Source organism: Equus asinus, chromosome 2 (assembly GCF_041296235.1).
Source record: "Equus asinus isolate D_3611 breed Donkey chromosome 2, EquAss-T2T_v2, whole genome shotgun sequence".
NCBI lineage: Eukaryota > Metazoa > Chordata > Mammalia > Perissodactyla > Equidae > Equus > Equus asinus.
In genome coordinates, this window is record NC_091791.1 from 131,791,981 (window position 1) to 131,806,706 (window position 14,726).

At 34.6% G+C, this 14,726-nt stretch overlaps 1 protein-coding gene across 2 annotated transcripts in view; it reads right to left on the minus strand.

Annotated features, from left to right (window-relative positions):
- PIAS1 (protein inhibitor of activated STAT 1) overlaps positions 1 to 14,726 on the minus strand; it is a 113,640-nt gene that overhangs the window by 76,555 nt on the left and 22,359 nt on the right. For both annotated transcript variants that reach the window (XM_044764644.2, XM_070499245.1), the window contains exon 2: positions 5,825 to 6,269. In XM_044764644.2, the coding sequence (XP_044620579.1) occupies positions 5,825 to 6,269 (445 nt within the window). The remainder of the gene's footprint in view (positions 1 to 5,824; positions 6,270 to 14,726) is intronic.

Here is a 14,726-nt window from a genome sequence, read left to right on the forward strand (position 1 = left end):
TGAATTCACCAGATAAAAAGACTATTATCTACAAAGGAATGTAGATTTAGAAAGTAAATCTTAGATTTTGTTTTGAAAGTCAGAAACCAGTGCTGTCAAATTAGGAAGATAAGTTTCTAGGGAAGAAACTCGCCTACAGAAAAATTAGCGCTTTTCATTTCCCAAAATTCAAGTACAGAAGAGCACAGCTTGTGTTGAATTGTTAGAAGGCAAATTTTCTAAAAGCAGAGTGGAGGGAATCATAAAACCTTTGAATGCCCTTTCCAATACTTATCAGAGCCTGCGTCCTTGAATTTACATCACCTGATCTCCAGGCACTGGCTATTAGGCATGTGGAGGAAGGCAAACTCAATTATAAAAAATGAGAGGAGAAGGAAACTGTGAAATCTAATCCAATGCCAGAGGAGCCCTTGGCAGAAAACACTGGTAACCAATGTTATTAAGATGTAGCAGAAACCTTACCCACACTGCACAAAACAAGACGGATCATTTTAACTATTTAGGAGTGCTAAAGCATCTGCTGCCTTTCTTCCTAAGGCAAAATCCAAGTTTATACATATATATATATATATTTTTTAATTCAAACCTTTTCTATAAATTATTCATACATCTTTCCAAATCTAAAATAATTGTGATGTTCTCTATAGAATGTTCTACTTTAAAAAGGAAAGAGATCAACCTCACTTTCTAAAATACTGAGACTATAAACCCAGTACACCTAGGCTGCTGGTCTTCCCTAGGAAGTACTGGTATATTGTCCCACATCAAGTTAGAACCGGTTGTAAGAGAAGTCAGGAAAATGCAAATATATATAACCCAGACAACTGGTATTTGTGGTGTTTAATGGAAAAAACTGTTCGACAAACATGAAAACTTACATAGAAGCACCTTCCAAGACTTAAAAGAGGGAGATAAAACATAAACATGTGACTTGTTTAATCACAAACTGAAGAATGACACCCACGTGATCAAGTAAAATGTGCCTCGGTGTTTCAGATTCTTCAGTCTGCAGCATCCAAATACTTTCCAAAAAATATTAGAACATTTGTAGAATTTAGGAGGACAAGAAGAAGAGATCATGTTTACAGATAATTTCCAAATTTTTATGACAAGTTTTAGTAAAAAAAAAAAAAAACAAATTTAAGAGAACAAGTCTGTGAAATTGTTTCATTTTATTCTTTTACCGTCACTGTCCTTAATGAGGAAAGGGTTAAACTGCAATGAGTTCTAAAAGCAAGACTAAAAACATAAAACTGTACGACAAAAAAACATAATTTGCTTATTTCCCTCCAGTTCTCCCAATCCTTCCCCCCACTATAACCCTCCCAAAGAGGGGACAGGGAGATAAAAGTAGATTTCTTTAAAAAAAAAAAAAATTCAATCATAAAAATTATGATCCATGTTGTTCCTCCAAAAAAGAAACCACTTGAATTATTCTTAGGCAAGAGAACAAATAAACTTCTAATTTCAATGTCTTTGGAGAGTTTAATAAAAATGGTGCAAAAGAAAATCAGTAGAAGCCTTTTTAACTGGATTAACTGATGCTCCCCATTGCCTTTATACATCCTGACTGACGCTCTAGCAAGCTGAGTGCCTGCCAGCAGACCACTCTCCAGTGCTTCTGCGCACACTACTTGGTCTGTTTACCAAGAGCCAGAGGTATTTATTCTCAAACCTGTTTATGCCAGTTGCACTTGTAAATTATAACACTTAAATATTACAAAACCAATGAAATACATGTGCAAAAAGAAAGAATTGCTGTTTTTATGAAAAGTTGAATGTTCTGCAAAGACCAAATAAAAGTTGCTTAAAAAAACATGCAATGGAATTAGGTGAGTGACACAACTACAAAAGGTTATTTTCCCCAGTTCTAACAGATTCTGTACTCAAATTGCTTCACAAAAGTCTTTCAATTCTCCCCCTGCTTTAAAGAAGCTGAAACTGGGGGTCTGGGCCCATGGCCAAGTGATTAAGTTCACACACTCTGCTTCAGCAGCCCCAGGTTTCATCAGTTCAGATCCTGGGCGCAGACATGGTACTGCTCAGCAGGCCATGCTGAGGCAGCGTCCCACATAGCACAACCAGAAGGAGCTACAACTAGAATACACATCTATGTACTGGGTGGCTTTGGGGAGAGGAAAAAGGGGGAAAAAAAGAAGACTGGCAACACATGTTAGCTCAGGTGCCAATCTTCAAAAAAAAAAAAAGCTACAACTGGGAAATTAGCAGTCTCAAAGAAAAGGCCTTGACTTATATCAAAAGACTGTCAAGTGAATATACATTAATGCATTTTACATTAAAGTAAGATGTTTAAGTTATTATGTATCATTTTATCATTCATCACTTTTATCAATTAACTATTGGTTCCAATTTGGATAAGAGGGGATACTGTATCCTTCTATAATCAATTAGAAGAACACTGAACTAGAACATTACAAATAATACTCAGCGTCAACAATTATTATTCCTCATACCAATTTATGAGATCTCTAATCCACAGACACATGATATGAGCTTATTCAGATATATTGCCAAAGATCTTCAAAACGTGAAAGGGAAGACATCCCTTGAGAAGACATAATTTGGCTTAAATTTGATATAAAGCAAACATTTAGATGACTCAGGAAACTTTCACATGACTACTCCAAATGAATGCAAAGCTGTCTGTTCTCTAATGTTAGCCTTTGAAATTCTTACAACTATTAAAAATATTTAAAGGCACTGTTAAAAAATGTATTTACTCTTTGAAAATTTACCTCAGTCAAGGAAGACAGAAATCCACAAACAGTGGATTTACTCATGAAATCTGGTATTCAAATCAAATTATACTTCAAATGTATAATTGATTTTTATGACTTGTGGTAGTTATGTTCCATAAAGTCACCATAAACAATGAATTAGTGAATACTGAACTACTGCTCCTAGGGGAAATACAAGGTTAGGTTCCTACAAGCTTCTGATCACAACATTTTCATCAACTGATCAATATGTAACCTTGTTCTATGAGTGTTTCTGTTTAAAGACACCTTATATATATTGATGATTCATTAACACTGAACTCATGGCCAGTAGCACTTTAACTCATGCCTGAAGAAAACTGATCTAATATATGTATTTTCTCCATATGGCCCATCACAGCCTTCCTGCATTTAGGAATGTTAGACAGAACTTCAGCAATATGTTTGAGGGCCATTTTAAACAGTGAAATCACCAATAATAAGTACAAAAATGCAAAAAGTATGGCACTAAATAGAGCACAAAGAGGACATGTGTTTACAGCAGGAGAGCTGAAAACAAGGCAGCAAGTGTCACCTTGTTCAACCACAGTTGGGAAAGTGTGCATCAGTCAACTCAAATTCTTCACTACTCTGAACATGTCTACAAATGACTGTGAAACTGTTGTATTGACTTTGGACTTACAAATAAATTTGAGACAGCAGACATTCACAAAAACAGAATGTGCGAATAATGAAGATTGACAGCACAAAGAAAGCTCAATTAAATAAATCTCTTGGGAAACACTTTAGTACTTCAGCCCAGCCAATCTTGTAAATCCAAGGGTTTACTTACTGGTTATCAAAGAACAGGCAAAACTCTATTACACTGTTTCTAAATTGTAACACAAAAACACTCCATTGAAGCATTCTATAAATTTTCAGATGAAGAGAAAAGACGGAAAAAATATTTAAAATTTACTGCCTATTCTTTAAAAACAGTCATCGGGGGGAAATAAATGATATTTGTAAAAATATCAAAAACTGCAGCTTTAACAACGTAATTTCTTATGAACCATCTTCTTTTAGTATCTTTTTAGGGGAAAATCAGATATATTGACCCATTACTATTACACATCAAAAAGTTCACAAGGATAAAAGTACCCTGAAGTATTAATGCAATAAGATATGAGATGCAAATTATGACATATAAAGTTAAGCTACAAAGGCATGAAAAGACACCTAGTGTAGACCATTAGAAATGAACATATGTATTCAAGCAAAGTACTTCAGTAAAAAATAATCAACTTAAGATTCTCTTAACTTTAATTTATTTAAAATATTACCCAATATAATCATAATGTGTCCAGTTTGCATTTCTACTCTTCATAACAAAACTTAGATACATACATAAACATCATCTATTCACACTAGTACTTGAAATTTATATTAGCAAAAATGAAAACAGTCAGATATGTTAATTATTAAGGCCAGAAGAAAATTTGAGTGATAGAAATTGAATCAGATAAAAGCAACCAATATTTTTTCCTTTTAAATTTCAGATGACATTCACTGCAGCATGTCTTTGGCAGCAAAAAACTAGAAAACTCTGTCCTTTAATAGAGGAGTTATTTAAATCATGAAATAGTATGCAGTCTTTAATAAGAAACAAGCTAGAATATAAATATACATGCTCACATATGTACACATATACATATGTGTGTGTGTATATATGGCCTTCAATTAAAAATAGAAAATATGGGGGCCGGCCTGGTGGCATAGAGGTTAAGTTCACACACTCCGCTTCAGGGGCCCAGGGTTCACAGGTTGGGATCCCATGTGCGGACCTGCACACTACTTATCAAGCCACACTGTGGCATCATCCCATATGAAACAGAAGAAAATTGGCACAGATGTTACCTCAGTGACAATCTTCCTCAAGCAAAAAGAGGAAGACTGGCAACAGATGTTAACTCAAGGCCAATCTTCCTCACCAAAAAAAAAAAAAAAAAAAAAGGAAAAGAAAAAAATTTAAAACAAGTATTTCAAATATTTACCAGTCCAAAGAATTTCAGTAAATATTCCCAAATTCAACACTGACCAATCCCCCAAACTGAAATGTTTAATGATTTGTAACAGGGGTCAGTAAACTTTTTCTATAAGGGCCAGACAGTAAATATCTTAGGTTTTGCAGAGAGATACAGTCTCTGTCACATATTCTTTGTTTTTGTTTTCACTTTTGTTTTCCAATCCTTTAGGAATATCAAAAAACATTCTCAGCTCAGATCCACAAAAAGTACACCGTAGGCTGGATTTGCCTCAACCGCCAGTCTGTCAACCACTGATTTGTAACAATCAACATCTGGAAGTCTGACACGTTAAATATATTACATCAAAGGCATCAGAGATCACAATAGCGTCAGTTTTATTCTACATTAAATAAAGTAAGGCAGCACTATAGCAATTAAAATTACAAGTTGATTAACACATTGAATTCCATTAATATGCTAGACACTAATCAAATGATGGGAAAATACAGAAAATGAAACTTCAAGTATTGGTATTATATAACTATGATCATGTGTGCACCTACAAAGCCCATACATCCACTTAAAAAAGTCAGGTGAAACTGAAATACTACACATCAAAGCTCAAATCTCCATTTATAATAATTAAAACCATTTACTCACTTAAATAATCAAAACTAGTCAGTCACTTGTTTCAGATGTCATCAACACTTGAAAATTAAGAACTTAATTCAGAGGCTAGTAGTAATTAGTGGGTTTTAAGTTTTTAATTTGTAAGAGTTATTGTAAAATATCAATCAACAATCTAAAATATTATACTTTAAAAGTTTATATTCTTGGAAACTTTTTAATATTTACTGTGTCAGCAATCATCACTGGAAACTTGACTATACTTTTTTTCTTTGTCTAAGGACAGCTTTTATATATTTGATTTTGTCTAAAACTGAAAGTTCCTTATTATCATCTGGATGCTACTACCAAATGTAAATTTCATTATGAATAAAAAACTGGGTCAAATTCAAACTCTAAAATGAAAATGTATCCCCCAAAAGTAACAAAATAACCATTACAGAATAATCTTACCTAGACTGGTGGGTTTTATCAGTTCATCCAGTAAATCATAAAATGGTAATTTTTGAAGTTTTATATCCGGATGGACTGGGTGAAGAGCTGATGTAAGATGTGGGAGTTCCAGTTCATGTTTAGGTCCCAGAAGAGAAACAGGGAGTAACGGTGATGATGCAGGGTGACCATCATAAGTGAGTTGTGGAATGGTAGATGGAGACAAAGTTGCTGGCATAGGACTTGAATGTACGTTGGGGATGGACAAGTCCGCGGGCGTCATGATTTTCTGGGGGAACCTCCGCCTATAGAGTTCTTTAATTTTCATTTGTACAGCAGGACTGCAGCCAGCCTTTAGCAAATGCAGGGCTTTTGTGAGAAGTTCGTGTTTGCGTCCGTGCTTGTTTCTCCCAGCGTAGCCCAACAGTACTTGGAGTTCAGAAACTCTAAGGCTCATAACCATTTGCTTGGAGACAAAACAAAATGTAAAACATTAGTATTCCAATAACATAATTTACAATAATAAACAATACTTTATTAAAACGCTTTCTCCTTATGATTTGCTTAAAGGCCAGCTCATTTACAGTCAAATCTAGTTATTTCAAACTTAAAATTTAATTATTTAACATAAACAACCAAAGAAACTTAAAATTGATATTTATAAATTACTGACTTCTCCCCAGAGTGTAAAGATGAAAGATCAAGTATACACCAGGTAGGACCACATCTCATCTCACTCCACTGTTTTGATGAAATTGTCAGGTATTTATCAAGCACTTACTGAGTCTCCAGGAGAGTGCTAAGTGCGATGTGAATGGCAAAAGATAACGATGAGCCCTCAAGAACATTTGTTTTCTTGGGGGAAAATTATACAAGTATATATGAAACATATGAACAGCCCACCTCAAACACCAGGTGTAGGTAGGGTACAAATAACATATTATCAGGTATTGCATTCTATTCTAATTCTGGAATTTATAAGACTTAAACTATACCTTTTATGATCCATTATATACCAGATACATTTGATATTTTCTTGAGTTGTCACTAAATCTTTACAACTCCACAAGGAGTTATCCTTCTTGCTTTACATATGAAGAAACTAGTTAAGAAAGGTTAAATAACTTACCTATGGCCACAAAGCTACTAAGTAGCAGTCAGGATTCAAACCCAGATATGTATGATTCTAAAGTCCATGCTCTTTCCACTAAACCATTAGGAAAAGGACGGAGCTGGAAACATACTATTGACTCACTCTACTGGCAAGGCCAGGCTAAAAAGTTCAGGAATTCAATCCACATGCCACAATGCATGAGGCTGTAGGAAAGAAATCTATTTAACTTTGTTTAACTCTGTGTTCCCAAACTTATTTGGTCAGTTTCTCCTCTGTCCCAACTATCAGGAGACTACCAACAAGAAATGCCCATCTATACCAAATCACTCATTTTAAAGTGGAGGAAAATGGAATCCAAAGAAATGGCTTACCCAGGATCACACGGCTCCTAACAGCAAAAAATCCTGACTTCACCACCACTGACAGGGAGGTGTTAGGATGGAAGACAGTGGTAAGCTTACCATTTGCTCTCTATTTCCCCAACTGTTTTATCCCATCGTCTCATACCAAATACCAATACACAAAAGCCAAGCTGCCTTCCCTAATCCACCATGACTCCTGAGATGACACTTTCCCCTAGCTGATCATCTAGAAGTTCTTTGCGGATTGCAAAACATGCAATTAAGTAAAAAATAAAATAGTGAGAAAAAGTATAAAGAGCTTTATAAGCAATATAGCTGGTTAATCAAAGAAAAATGAGCCCTTCCCCTAGTTATGTGGCTGGAAAATGCTTTGTTTCTTCAAAGTCCAGCTTTTGTCAGCCTTTGCCCATTAGGCCTGGCAGAACCAACGAGTCTCTCCTCACTATTTTTTACTGGCCATTTGTCATATCTTTATCTTACCACTTATCTTGCTGAATTATAATCTTCTGTTTATATAAGTGATTCCATGACCACATTGAGGTCCTCTAGGGCACAACGACATGTTACCCTTAGCATCTAACACTGGGGCCTGACAACAGCAGAAGCTCATCAAATGCCTGGACAATGAATGAATCAATAAAGAAAATAAACAAGTAAGTCACACTAGAAGAAAGGGTGGGGTGGAATCTACAGTGATAAGTTATACACATAACTATAATATAAATCCAAATGAGCTCCCAAACTCTAGAAGGTATGCAAAGATATAATGTAGGCCTTAAAAACAAATTCTACCCTAAATCCTATAAATGTTTCTCTTTTTAGATAATGTTATCAGAGATTATTATAATTACTAACTATACTGTCAGCACGTTATCAATTTCTCCCTACTATCCAAAATATCCTAAGAGTACAAAATAGTTTTAAAGATTTTTATTACTAATTTTAAAAGGAACAGCGACTTCAACAGAAAAGCACTATATTGATAAGTAAGCTTCTGCTTTCAGAGAAATAGTATGAATTATGCTTCAAAGATTAGGGGTTAAAAATAAATTTAAGTTGGCATTGGTCAAATGTACTTCATTTTACAGGAAAAACAATATAAATTTTAGAAAGAGAAGATCGTCTTTCCATTTCAATTCGACTCCCTTTTCCTAAGTCAAACACAAACAAAAACCAAAATTCAGTGATTACAATAAACTCTTCATTGATGACAGCTTTTGTCCTTATTCGATGGGTATAAGGATTTAAATGCAGCACAGATGTATTATTCTTCTATTTTTAGGGGAAAACACATTGACAATTCACATAAAATAAAATCTCCTGCCTGATAGTCAAAGGAAAAAAGTTAATGACATAAGGATAATTCTTATTTTTGTTTTCACAGGATGGCTACTTAATCATCACAATTATGAGGCAGGTATTGTCCTCATTTTACAGATGGGAAAACTCAGGCCTAGGAAGGTTAAAAAATTTGTTGAATGTTATACTACTATTCTGCTCCAAATGTTGCGCTTTTACACTATGATACTGTGTTTTAGAGGAAACAAATCACATAACTTTTAATTAGGAAACAGAAAAACCTTTTCAAAGATTAATTTATTTAACACTCAATCTCCATTTCAAACTTTAACACTCTGGCTTTTAAAAAAATTCGTGGTTAAGATAGGAAAAGAATGCATCCAGATTCATATTAACCTTACAATCAGTTATAGTGAAAGATGAGGTGCTATCTATTGCTATTATTGGTGTAGCTGCTGTAATCTCCTAAGGACTGTAATAAGCATGTAGTATTTTTAAAAACTAAATAAAAGGTGATGGGAAACACAAACATCTGAAGCAGCACTCAACCGAAAAGCTTCCAAGAAGCATGAGCAGTCAATTCACAATGTAAAGTGTTGACAACACACAGGAAAACTAAACACTTACATCTGAGATGTTGAAATGCAATATATTTTGATCTGTCATGTGTCTAAAAATCCCCATTTGTTAGCACTACAACCAAATGAATATTTATAACTAAGAATAACATCAACCACTGCTGCTACCAGAAATCACTACTATTCTGCTGACTCTATATCCCCAAATGATACAGTTCTCAGAATCTGAGGGAATTTAAAATGCCTGAGAAATGTATATATTCTGTACAGAAAGCATTCTGAGGGGCATCTTTTTTAAATTAATTTTTTTTAATCAGACAGACATGCACAGTTTAAAAAGTCAAACAGTTTTACAAGAAAAACAGATGTCCCTTGCCCTGCCCCCATTTTTCATATCCCTGAGGCAAGAACTTTCAAGTCTGTTTTAGCTATTTCTTCTAGCATTTTTCACTATATTCTATGTATAGTAGGCTGATTTGACTATTTTTTAATTTTTACTTGTAGGAAAAAATTACTTTCTATTATAAAAGATAATGGTTTAGCTCTGTTACATCTCTTCTACCCCCATCTTCCCATCATAATTTTTGGTTAAATCAATTGTTGTTTATGTTATTACTATGGCTATAAATAATATTCACAGCTGAGCCAAAAGCACATCGTGATTACTCTTCCTTTTTTGTATGAGTTTGCCTTCCTTATAGTCAATAACGGCACCATTTTTGCATTTGCTTAGTTCTCTATGTAACTACTGCTAATTCACCTGCAAACTGTGCTAAAAGTGTAACTTCCATTCAGCATATTCAAATACATCAGGTAAATTTGTTTTGATTTCTTTCTGTAACCCTCCATCAGGTTCCAATTGGGACTGCTTGCTCTCTAGGCCTGGTACATAACTATGGTCATGGAATCTCCCTTTAACTTATCCTGGGAATTCTCTTGTCTCTTCTCCATATTGGATCCTCTGTTTCCTTGATCTCACTTCTTCTTGATTTTCTCTTTTTAGTAGGATATTTCATCTAGTAACTTCCTTAGAAGGGAGCATAGGAGATACATTTTTTAATTCCTTGTGTTGTCTAAAAATACCTTCATTTGACTGTACTTAACAATTGAGGTTGGCTCAGTACAGAATTCTAGACAGGAAAGCATGTTCTATCAGAATTTTGAGGGCCTTTCCTCATCGTCTTCCGGCTTCCAGTGTTGCTCTTAAGCCTGGCACCATTCTGATCCCCAATTCTTCATAGTCATCTGTATATCCCCCTCAGGAAGCTTAGAGAAGCTTCTCTTTACACGTTCTGAAATTTTACAATGCTGTGTCTTGGGGTTGGGTAGATTTTGTTTGTTTGGTTGGTTTGGGTTTTTTTTTAATTATATAAACTGATTATTGCTGAGTCTTTTGAATTTAGAGATGCAGGTCCTTCAGTCCTGGGAAGTTTTCTTACAATAACCTTCCTTTGACTATTTTTTATTTTCTTTCTTGTATGCCTATTATTTAGATACTGGCCTTCCTAGACTCATTCTCTAACTTTCCTTTATTTTCTTTTTCCTCTTGCATATTACATCTCTTTGTCTTTTAGCTCCACTTTCTGAGAGATTTCCTCAACTTTATCTTCTAACTTTTCTATTAAAATTTTAATTTCCATGAACTCTTTTCTGTTTGCTGCATATTTCTTTTTTTCTTTTCTTCTTCCCCTACATCGTGTTCTTGTTTTTCACGAATGTAGTACCTTCCTTCCTCTCCGAGGATGTAAATAAACTGAGTGTTTGAGGTTGTTGGTGTTTTCTTCTGTTGCCTGCCACTGTCTCTGTAACTTCTGAGTTCTCTTTTGCTATTTGCTTTGGTCTCTGCTTTCAGGCTTGATGTTTTCCTCAAATGAGAGGGAACCCTTAGCTGTACATTTATATCCAAGAGTAAGACACTAAAAAGATGATCAGATGATCTGTGTGAGTGAGTAGACTAGGGCTCTTCATTCTAGGATGATCAGGCAGGAACCTAGGTATTTTGAAGATTCCTTTTATCTAATCACTTTTGACAGAGAGGAATCCTCTAATCTGCTTTGTCAGTACAAAATTGGCTTCCAGTGTTCTCAGGGCAGAGTAGGGAAATTGGGAGAGAGGAAATTGGGGGTGGTCTTCATCATTCAATAAGAAGACATTTCAATTTAATTTCCTTTTCAGATATGTAAAATTTCACAAACGTGTATGTATATGTGTGTGTGTGTGTGAACACTATTCCAACTACAGAGGGAGGGACTATATTCTGAGAAAGATAAATACAAGAGAATATTCAAGCAATATCAATAGGTATTGTAGGCAGAGTGCTTTTTGCAATTAAATAAAAAGTGCCAGTTTTATTGTCTCATTAGCTATGACCTTACATTATTAAAGGTCATATTTAAACTGTGAATAAGAACTCAGTACTTCCTGTTGAACAACATAATTACTCTCGTTCATATATCCCACTGCGGTAGTTTAGAAGATTAGTCATAAAGCAGACTCTATATTAGGAATCTTTATCTAGTATCAATTTATAACCAACTCTAAACCAAAATGAACTCTGAAGATAGACAAAATAGGCATTTAACAATGCCATAATATTTCTTTTATACTTTTGCTTTCTACCCACAAAAGCAGTCGTCAAAACTTCTATAATCGCATACATTAAAGCCTGTACAGTACAACAAAAATATTTTATTCATTATTTTCAAAGTCAGATTCTTCATTCAATGGAACTGACTTCTGGATCATTTCTAATCCTCTCCGTTTGAAATAGTTAATAAGTAGCTGCTAGATTAGCAATTTGTCAACAATGCCCAGTTCGACCAGAAAACCTAGTTAGACAGTTTCTACTAAAGCAGCAAATCAGGGTGGTTACATACTTCTCCCTAAGCTTGTTCCACCCAATTTCTCAGCTTTTATTTATTTCTCAATATAAGATAACTGAAAAATGAACTGTAGTGCCCACTCCTCTAGTTGATCAAATTCCTCCTCTCCTGGTCCCTATCTTATGACACAAGCTACACTGAGCACTCACATAATGACAAAATATGGACATCCCATTCTCTTTTAAGCAAAGTATAAACCTAACACTCTGTTGAAATGGTATACCATGGCTTCAATTTTTGATAGATAATTTAAACATCATCCCCCTTTATGTACTATCACATTTCATGAAACATATGCATATATCCTTCAAACAGCTCCTTCTAGATGATAACTTGACTACTAAAAATAAACCCAACTCAGAACAGCTCCTTCTAGATGATAACTTGACTACTAAAAATAAACCCAACTCAGAACATTTTAAAATTTGGATGAAATACTTTTTCTAGTAAAATCAAAGTTTAGGGGCTGGCCCCATGGCCTAGTGGTTAAGTTCGGCATGCTCTGCTTCAGCAGCCCAGGTTTGGTTCCCCATGGCAGACCATGCTGTGGCGGCAACCCACATACAAAATAGAGGAAAACTGGCAGAGATGTTAGCTCAGGGCCTATCTTCCTCAAGCAAAAAGAGGAGGATTGGCAACAGACGTTAGCTCAGGGTGAATATTCCTGAGTAAAAAAAAAAAAACCCAAAAGAACAAATTTAATTTAATTTAAAAATTCAGAGTCTAAAATTCTAACACATTACTAAACTTCTTATGCAAGGATAGGAAAATATAATTTTTATTTAAGTAAAAAGTTGCTCTGCACACAGGTGTTCAATAAATACTTTATGGATCAATGCACAGTCCCAAAATGAGTATGCAGAAAGAGGGAATATAGGAACAAACAATGAACATATAGAGATAAGCTAGTCTTCAGAGACAGACACACATAATCACCATATTAATTCAATTCTCAAAAGTTACTGAACACCTACTAGGTGCTACGTACACATACAATATAATATGGTACTAGTATATACAGAAGGGGTATTTTAGTACTGACTTGATCCCCAATTTACTAAATCACAATCTTTCAGGGTCTATTTTCTCACTTCAAAAAATGTGAGATTAACTAGAAGTTCTCACAGGTTTCTTAAAAATTCAAAATTCTATGATGCTATGTAACTCGACTAAATGAAATCTTCTCATTCTTCTACTTTTCCATAGTTAAGGAAACACAAACAATCCATATAGTCAGTGAAATCTTTCTATTTCAGCAATGTTTTCAATCAAAATTTTAACTGTCTTTTACATGGGTTGATAGAGTAATAATAGTGAAAAATCTAATATATGTTAAATGCTTACAATATGCCAATTACATACTAATTATAGTAAACAATTATTTTATTTAACCCTCACATGAACCCAAGAGAGAGACCATTATTCCTATTGTATGGATAAGAAAACTGATGCTAAACCTGAGTTCAAAGAGTAAATAAGTGATGGAGACTGGGCTCAAACCTGACCTGACTCCAGAGCCTAAAGCTTATAATTACTAACCAATACAAGGGTCTTACCAAAAATCTCAGCCAGGGCAGACTATGTGTTACACTGGGACAGGGGGCACTAAATGACTGTTATGGAATTTAGACTATACAGAGTGAACAAGTGGTGAAATAAATGCCTGTTTAGGGGCAGTAAAAATGAGATAAAAATAGTGTTTAAGACTATTCAAGCAGTCACCCATGGAATGGACGAAACAAGAAAAGACTAAGAAATAAGATAAGCTGAAAGATATGGCAACAAGCAACAATTATTTATCTACATATGAGGTAAGAAGGAACTGTGACAGTCAAAATAAAGGAAACAGGACCAAGAAATACCGCAAACAAAAACAAAACCTGTAGGTTGCATTCAATATTCTAGCTAGAGGTGAGTCTTTAAAAAATTCATACTATACATGATCATGAGAACAATCATCATTATATTGTCAAATAAAATATAGAATTTAAAAATAATAAGCAGGGCTTTAAGAAATTTTAATTCTATCAAATCATAAAAGACTGAGTATTCTTTCCCAACACCAGCCCCAACCAAAAATAAACAAAACACTGCATTTGCAATTGGAGATACCATCTCATCTAATTTAAGTTTCAGACAAGACAAGAAGCAATATAACAGTATACTCTATCTGAGAGAAAGTTAAGAAGCCTAAAAGGAGGAAAAGACAAGTATTAACAAAACAAAAAGTGAAAAACAAAATGCATTCTATAACTAAACAAAGTCTTTAAATCATATCCTTCAATGTGGGTCCCAGAAAAGAGATAAGGAGAGCCCTAGAAGAAAAGTATCAAGAGAACTATTTCAGAGTAATACGTGTAATCTACTCAAGGTTACAGAGCTGGGAAGTAATGGAGCTCAGACTCAAAAGTCAAATGCCAAAGACTACACAATGGCAGAGTACTGACGATGACACACACTATTAGATAACTTGAAAATGATGTTTTTGGAAATAGTAGAATCATAGGATATAACATAAACTAAAACTTTAGAAACCTTCCTGTCCAACTCTCCATCTAATGTATGAAGTTTTACTGTAACCTCCTTAATTGATGATCTCTGCTGATGGATTCAGCCTCTGCTGAAAACACTCCTAAGTGTCCATAACCTGGGGGTCGGCCCAGTGGTGTAGTGGTTAAGTTTGTGTGC